Here is an 8,797-nt window from a genome sequence, read left to right as displayed (position 1 = left end):
GCTGGTGAGGATGTGGAGAGATCGCGACGCTCATACCCTGTGGGTGGGACGGCAAAAACGGTCCCGCCCCTGTGCAGAGCAGCATGGCGATTCCTTCCAAAGTCGGAACTAGAAATGCCATTGGAGCCAGCCGTTTCATTGCTAGGTATCTACCCCAATAGCTAACTTTACATGGAAAGGAAAGAGACCTCGGATAAGCAAAGCCCTGCGGAAGAAGAAGAACAAAGTAGGAGGTCTCACACTGCCACATTTCAAAACCTACTCTCCAGCCACAATAGTCAAAACTGCATGGTATCGGTTTAATGACAGATACACACACCAATGGAATACAATTGAGAACCCAGAAATAGATCCATCCCCCTGTGGTCGGCTCATCTTGGATAAAGGGCCATAATCCATTAAATGGGGAAGACAATTTTGTTTAACAAAAAAATGAATCCAAGTGAATATATTTTTGTGGGAATTATTATCCACAAAGAAAAGACCAACAGCTAGTGCACACATTTTGTTTTGAGAGATTTTAATTCGCTCTTGATGCTCATGGTCTTATGAGAGAGCTGTGTATCAAAGAATTTTGTCAGAAAGTTTCATAGCTGCAAAATAAAATAAACTGTACTCGTAGGTTAAAACATCATCAAGGCTGGGAGCAGGTATAAGATTTTGTCTTTCAACATTAGAGGAAGGCAAATTCTGTCATTATCCTCAGGTCAATTTTATAATGAAGAATGTAATAGGTTGTGTATCATTAGCCAGGGTGGTAAATGAAGTCATTCCACCCAAAAAAAACAAAACTCACTGCTCTTGAGTCGATTGCAACTCATAGCAACCCCTCCTGGGTTTCTGAGGAAGTCTCTATGGGAGTACGTTGCTCAATGTTCCTTTTGAGGAGTGGGGCGTTGGTTTGAACTGCCCGCCTTCTAGTTAGCAGTCAAATCCCTTAAGCACTAGGTCACCAGAGCTCCCTGGTGAAGTCATTACTACTGTTCAAAAAAGGCCCCACGACCATCCTAGGAGAGAAAGAGAAATGGCACCGAGTAACGTAACAGAGGGAACTCTGATAGCATAGTGGCTAAGGCACTTGACTGCTAACCAGAAGGCTGGCGGTTCAAAGCCACCATCCACTCCTCGGAAGGAAGATGGGGCAATCTACTTCCGTAGTGATACTGCCTCGGAAACCCAAGGAGGGGTCGCTATCAGTCGTGTCTGACTCGATGGCACATAACAACAACAACAACAACAATATAACAGATCAAACAAAAAATCCAGCAGATGCCTTTGTTCTATGATTGCAAAAGCAGTAAATCAGACGGGGCTGAAATAAAACAATACAACACGAGAGATTTCTCTTTTGCAACTTTAATGGAAGCAATGCTATTTTTTTTTTATCTTCTCTTTTATAAACACCAAATCTTAATATCTAAGTCAATTTCTTGCAAAGAACTTCTCTCAGGAATAAAACAATGATGCTTATTCCTCCAAACATCCAAATTGAAGGTCTCTTGAAAGCAAAATAAAAAACAAAAGAAGCCCACACAGAAGGAAAAAGTAACAAAAATCACATTCTAGGGGTTCAGTGCATGTGGCAGACTGCCATGTGCTGCGGGATCATCCTTAAGCTGACTTGCAGAATAATAACACCCTAGCGTGTCAAAATATACATTTTCCATTTGCTTTTTTTTTAATTCCTTTAAATTAATAATAATAATAATAATAAAAAGGGAAACCCTCAAGGAATTCATTATCACAATTGCCCTAATCGTTCAAATGTCCTCTAATCATGTAAAGGTCAGGATGGCTACTTGCAGCACACATGATTGCTGGTCTTCAAGGCTTACTCTTCTTCCACACAGTGTAAAATACCCACCTGGAAAGGAAGTCAAGGAAGAAAAACAGGTAACTTGACAAACAACTTGGCAAAACTTCAAATTAGTTTTCTGGCCTAGGAATTGGAAGATTGATGGACTAGAGGCTGAAAGGAACACCAGTGTTCTTTAGGCAACAATCACTACTTTCACAGTCTCTGATACGAAGCTGGTTGGTAGGGGCCTCGGAAGACCAGAGAAGCCCACCAAGTACAAAGGAGTACCCTCAGCTCACTGACGACCTAGGGGGGGCTGCTATGGGACATGTGTCTCCAGCATGAGCCCAGGTTCTCGAAGAACCTGCGCAAGGCCCGCAGGCCGAGCAGCACTGCAGTCCTCACTCAGTCTCCCTGGAAAGCAACGCCAACTGCGATCCTGGGAACGGCTCACCCACCGCTCCAAGGAAGCAGATAAGGAAATTTTTGTCTGTATAGCATAGTCCACGTTTTAGAAGAAGGAAATGCATTTCAAATTTTCAATGAAAACATTCACATTTCAGTGTCGGGACAACTTGCTTTCTTATTTCTCTGGACTATCTTTACCAAGGGGAGCTAATAGAGAACACAAACAGGAACCTCGCCCAGTCCTAGCGATACTTTTAACTATTGATTTCTACTGGAAATGAGGATCAAAAGCAGTGCAGAAATTAAAATGAATGTAGGATAATCTTAATATTAAAGGAGAATGAGTGTCTTCATACACTCATTCAGCCTGTTCCATGTTTGGTGGGGTTTTAGACCAAAAATCCCCAAACCAAACCAGCTGACATGGAGTCTATTCCAACTCATGGAGACTCCATGTACCTGGGGGTACAAACGGTTAAGCACTCAACTGCTATCTGAAAGGTTGGTAGTTCAAACCCACCCAGAAGCGATCAGAACAAAGGACAAGTGATATGCTTGTGACAGGTCACAGCTATGCAAACCCTGTAGAGCAGTTACTCTTATTCTGCAACCAAAGGGGTCACCATGAGTTTTTGACCAGTGTTTTCTGAGTGCTTCAATGTACACATGCTTCCTCTGGAGAGCTTTTCTTTTAATATGATTTGGGTGAAAATTTACAGAGCAAATTGACTTTCCATACAGCAGTTCACATATACTTTGTCTCATGACATTGACCACAATTCACCACAATGCAACAGCTCCCCTCCCACTTCCTCCTGACAGTCACCCCCATCCCTGTGTCCATCCATCCGGCTACGCACCCATACCCCCTGAGCTGTCGCCCTTTCCATAAACAGCCCTTCTTTCTCCCATGACTGTTCTCTGGACAGCTTTTTGAAAATACAGATTGGCTCAGCCTTGCCCCCACCCTTTTCTCTGATTCAGTAAGTTGAATGTTGGGGTGGGGGGCTGTAGAATTTGCATTTCTCCCAAGCTCCCAGGTGAACCTGCTACTCTGGTCAGGAACTGTGATTACCACAGCTTTAGACCAGGTTTTAACTGGGTGGTTAAACCACTTGGGAGATGTTAGAATTCCTAATGGGAGGCCATAATCCAGAATCAGGGAATGGGACCCAGGAGTGAGGTTTTTAAAAGTCCTTAGGGGATTTGAATGTGTAGCCAAGTTCGAGGACTGAGGCTTTATATACTACAGAGTACACTCAGTTTGTTCCCGGAATTTAAAATATTACACTGACCTAAGATTTACTTCAGTGTTTTAATGTTATGCTCAAAGGATACAATTCCAAGTATGAAGGGACACAGACAATCTCCTTGGAGAATTCCACAGGACAATACAGGCGCCCGAGTTGTTCTTCATAGAGTGACAGGGCTTCCGTCAAATTGACACAGTTCCCCTAAATCAAAGAGAGAAAACCAGACAATGGGGTTCTTGATTCCTACTGAGTTGTCCTGTCCTTTTAAAGTTCTTTAATAAAGGGGAACAATTCTAGCTTTAGAAAGAAGGTCATCTTTGAAAATGAGATGGGACTTCTATACTTCCACAAATTGCCTTTATTTCTATTTATACACCCATCAGATCATTATCTCTCCACCTCATTTACAAGCGATTTCAAATTATTAGACTTTGAAAAAACTGCAAGCAGTCAGACCTGTTTCTCATTACTGACAGTCATTATTATCAAAACCATGCAATTAACAGATTCCCACACAAAATCCATTTTCTCGACAATAGCCACCACGCCATTGTGTTGAGAATGAAGGACTGGAAAGATCATATTGTGGATTCCCAGAATGATTTAAATCACAAACTCTTCATACCCCACATTTTCCTCCAAATCTGAAATCTGTGGTTGATTTTAAAGAATAAGAGTACAAAAGTTGACTCAGGAGAGAACCAAGGTACATGCCTTTATCAAAAGATTTTACTTGGCTTTGTTGTTTGAACTTTTCTGTATGCTTGAAAGTTTCGTTGTGTTAAAAAAAAATCATGGAAACAATTATTCCTAGTGATTGGTACACCATCCGATTTGCACCCTATATGTCTATGAGACCAGAAGAACTAGATGGTGCCTGACTATCACTGTGAACCACTAAGAAGGGGATCTATGTAGGAGATCTTGGATTGAGAGGGAGAACAATGTGGAACAAAACTCAAAATTATTTGGGGGAAAAAAAAGGGGGGGGGATCAGGTTTGCTGATCCCATAGAGCCTGGTGGAACCCCTGAGACTATGGCCCCTAGCAGCCCTTCACGTTTGGAATTGAATGCACACCTGTGGCTTCCAGCCAAAGAAAAGACAGGCATATGAGCTGAAAATGTACCTGAGGTAGATACAGTCCTCGGAGAGAACAATCATGGGACAAAGAAGGGCTGCTTCTACACCTGCATAAAGCTCAGGGGGCAGGAGTCCATGGAGGGATGAACACAGGAAAAAGGTAACTGTCAGGAGGAAGTGGGTGGGGAGCTGTTGCATTGTGGTGAATTGTGGTCAATGTCATGAGACAAAGTATATGTGAACTGCTGTACGGACACTCAATTTGCTCTGTAAATTTTCACACATCACAATAAAACTTAATTAATTTTTTTAATTTTTTTAAAAAAGAAGAACAACCACCACCTGACCAAATGAAGAGAAAGATATCTGACATTGTTAAGTAAATTACTGTAATTTGATGGCTTGCTCTCGAGCAGACTTTGCTTATGGGATGCAGATGGTCATGGTGCCAACTGGGATACATTTTTCAGTGGATAAGGAACATGCTTGTCACCACAAAATACTTGGGTGATCTGGAAGGGAAATTTAGGAACTGGCTATCTAAAATGGGGGAGATAAAAGCATGAAGTAGCTGGCATACACAGTTTCATGGATGTGCTTATATTTAAACTGATTGGGAAAGGGATGTTAATTTTCTTAGTATAAAAGAGACAAGGACTAGAAGAGCCTATGGTGCAGTGAATTACCTGGTGTGCCTATTCTAGCCATGGTCTTTGTGACTCCCACTGGATGACTGGGTGGAATTATGCAAATGTGAGGTGCTTGTGGCGTACCAAAGGGACTGGATTGCTTGGTAGTAATTTAAATAAGGTACATAGCACCCTTGTTGGGGGTGGGACCATGGAAATACAGCATATGGAACTCTAATATGGGGATTGGTTAGTTTTGTCATTCTGCTAGTCTTAAAATGAGCCTTCCCAGAAATAGGAGGAGAATCTCTCTACCATCATGAAAGAGAAGCAAGAGTGGAACATGCACTTGGACCCAAGATCCCTGTGCTCAGACAGCAGAGAGTCACCAGAAAGATGGGAGAGACTCAGCAGAGGGAAAGCAAAGCCTCAGCAGAGGGACAGCAGCACCAGCAACAGTAGATCTGAGAGACTGGCATGAGGCAGAATGGTGGGTGTGCCCACCCATGGAGTGACAGAGCTGAGTGCCTTTTGGCAGGAGGCTTGCTGGCAGAGAGGGAGGCACCTAGGTGAACCTATCAGCAGAGCTCTGCCCTGCTACAGCCAACCCGGAGGCCAAGGGCCAGAGAGGTGTGACTATGGCATGGCCGAGGGGAAGCTGTCCTGATTGAAGAACTGTATCCTGAGCATCCCTGAACACAGACTGTAACCTGTTCTGTCCCTAATAAATCCCATTATTGTGAGTATTGTCTGTGTGGGGAAAAAAAAAAATTCCATTCAAAATATTATATTTCACCTGACCTCATAAAGAAGAGCTCTGGTGACATAGTACCTAAGGTACTTGATTGCTAAACAGAAGGCTGGTAGTTCAAACCCACCGGCCACTCCTCAGAGCGAAAGCTGGGCAATCTACTTCCATAGTGATATTGCCTTGGAAACCCAAGGAGAGGTCATTATGAGTCAGGTCCAACTAGATGGCACATAATCACTACCACCACCACATTATAAAATTCTAAGTTATTTCCTGATCTTCTAACCAGTTCCTTCCCCTTCGAACCCCACCACTAAGAATTTGTATTTGCACCCCCACATATAATATACTGAATCACAATCTACAGTTTCACAAGAGTACCAGATGATTCTAATGTATGCACTAAGAACCACTTGGGGATCTGGAAGAATAAGCCTGGATCTTGGAAAACTGTAGATTCTGATCCAGTGTATCTGGGTGGAAAGGAAAATTCTCTGCAAGGGGACCAACTGGAAGGAACCGGTTAGAAGCCTTGGTTTGCTTCTCCACCAAATGATGAGCAACACTCCCCCAGAAGAGAAAGGAAGTGCTACTCATGCTTAATATAAAAACTTAGGTCCATGAAGTATCCCAATCATGTTCACATATCTTTTCCTGTTCTACTTCAGGTAAATGGTAGGCACTCACCAACCTCACTCCCCCCGCAAACAATAAAACACATGTTGGTGTGTTCAAAGGAATGCTGGCACTATAAGTACTTGCTGATAAAGCGTTTAATGTGAACATAAGTGCAGAATAACTATTCCTATTGCCCTGGATCCCTTTCTTGCCAACATTTTTCTGCTTCCCCACAGCTAAGGTGGTCAATGAGAGATATAGGGGAAGGCAGCTGGGGACTATAGGGAAGACTTGATTCTGCGACACTTAGGGATCGGTAGTTACCTGGTCCTTCAACATTCTTCCAGCCTATGACTGGGATGAGACATTTAGAGCTTCCACAGCCATTCTGTGACCAAGGTAAAGAATATCAGCATGTCGAACAACACATAGTATAGCTGTGGAATTGATATACGATCCGTCTGGCTCTGCAGCAATGCTTCTCAAACTATAATGTGTGTATGAATCACATGGGACCTGTGAGAATTGAATCTCTTTCAGTAGGTCTGGGGTAGGGTTTCTTATCCATCATTTTAACACAATTTTCCCCATAAGAGTTTTCATAACAAATGTAGAAAACAGGATAGGTATTTAATACCACTTTCTTCCTTTTAATAACTAAAGTTCTTAACATTGACCAGAATCAAACTGATGCCATCAAGTCAATTCCAAATCATAGTGACCCTACAGGTAGAAAAGAACTGCTTGAGAGTTTCCAAGCTGGCAATCTGTCTCATGGAACAGGTGGTGTGTTCGAACCACTGACCTTTTAGTTATCAGCCAAAAGCTTTGCCACTCAACAACCAAAGCTCCTTAACATTTGGAAGACTACTGAATATACATGTTAATTCCATTTACTCTTAAGAACTTTACTATCTATTTGACTGAAAATAGCCAAATACAATGTGCCTTGAAGATTATATACAAACGAAGACAGCTTGTGATGTAAGATCTTCTTAGAATGTCATTCAAAACCAAGCAACCAGTAATGGGCAAGAGGGTACAAAGAACTATTACAACACTGGCCTTAGAGGTGTTAACTTAGCACGTTTACTCAGCATGACGTCATCCTTCAGTGCTGGCCTGTCTAGTAACCCATCATCTAGAAACCTGCTGTGGGATTTGGCCAAACTGCCCCTTACCAACATATAATTTGGCTTCAACTTCAAGTTCACCATGAGAGCATATAAATACCACACGTGTAATTTAAGATTCACAAATAGAAAATACTGCTTGGCTGTTTTTAGAACATACCACCACTGGGGAAGCTATAGAATAGAAATATCAGCAATGTGCATGGTGAGATGGCCTCTTAAAATTGACACCACAGTCTCTTTATAGAGGGTTTATGGGAGAGCCTCCTTAGAGGGAATGTGGTAAGGAAATAGGAAAGTTTCAATTTGCTCTTTTTCAAGATTGTCTGAAAGCAGTTTTAAAAAGACACCCACCACAAAAAGAGACCTACTAAAAAAGTAACCAGATAGATTTCACTTTTCCTGTGTATTTTAAATGGCCAAATGGTATTTATGGTTTTCTTATTTTCTAAGATATATGGGAAAAGTGGAACAAAAGTCTAATACTGAAAAAATTAAGTGCCTATTAAGGATGAGAGAAGGAGCCCTGGTAGCACAATAACTAAGGCACCTGACTTGCTAACCAGAAGGTTAGCGCTTCAAACCGAGCAGCCATTCCGAGGAAGACTTCCGTAAAGTTTTACCGCATTAGAAATCCAAGGGGGTTGTTATGAGGAAGGATTAACTTCATGGCAGTGGTTTTGTGTTTTTTTTTTTTTTAAGATGAGAGGAAAGGAAAAATGGGGTGAGAGGGGGTCCACACTTAGGGGTTAAATCAGCATGTTCTCCTCGCCCCATCTTACATACAGGTAGATGACTGCTGATTTTTGTTTCATAAATTTTTGTATTGTTCACATCTTTTTAACTTAATCAACACATATTATTTTTATAATATAAAACACAGTCAAACAATATATCTTTAATGACAGTATCTTTAACAAGTAGAAAAGGAAACAAAGCTAAGTAATATACTGCTCTTAGGAAATCACACATGCAGAACACCTATAAAGAAATGCACAGAAATAATGTTGTTGTTGTTATGTGCCATCGAGTAAGACACGACTCATAGTGACCTCTCCACAGGTTTCTGAGGCAGCATCAACACAGAAGTAGTAGTAGATCTGTACCTCACACCATACACAAAAA

The 8,797-nt window shown here is 41.8% G+C and overlaps 1 protein-coding gene across 1 annotated transcript in view; it reads right to left on the bottom strand.

Annotated features, from left to right (window-relative positions):
- Positions 1–1,824: 1,824 nt before the first annotated feature.
- The window catches only part of LOC103213047 (spermine synthase), a gene marked incomplete at its 5' end in the record, with an annotated part of 46,350 nt that continues 39,377 nt past the window's right edge, over positions 1,825–8,797 (bottom strand). Inside the window, 2 exons of the mRNA XM_007958945.1 lie at positions 1,825–1,864; positions 3,545–3,660. Of these exons, the coding sequence (XP_007957136.1) occupies positions 1,825–1,864; positions 3,545–3,660 (156 nt within the window). The remainder of the gene's footprint in view (positions 1,865–3,544; positions 3,661–8,797) is intronic.

The sequence above is a fragment of the Orycteropus afer genome, unplaced genomic scaffold (genome assembly GCF_000298275.1).
Source record: "Orycteropus afer afer isolate SDZICR_OR568_19922 unplaced genomic scaffold, OryAfe1.0 scaffold01227, whole genome shotgun sequence".
Classification (NCBI taxonomy): Eukaryota; Metazoa; Chordata; class Mammalia; order Tubulidentata; family Orycteropodidae; genus Orycteropus; species Orycteropus afer.
The sequence above is the reverse complement of the archived record's forward strand: the minus strand, read 5'-3'. Positions and strand labels throughout refer to the sequence as shown.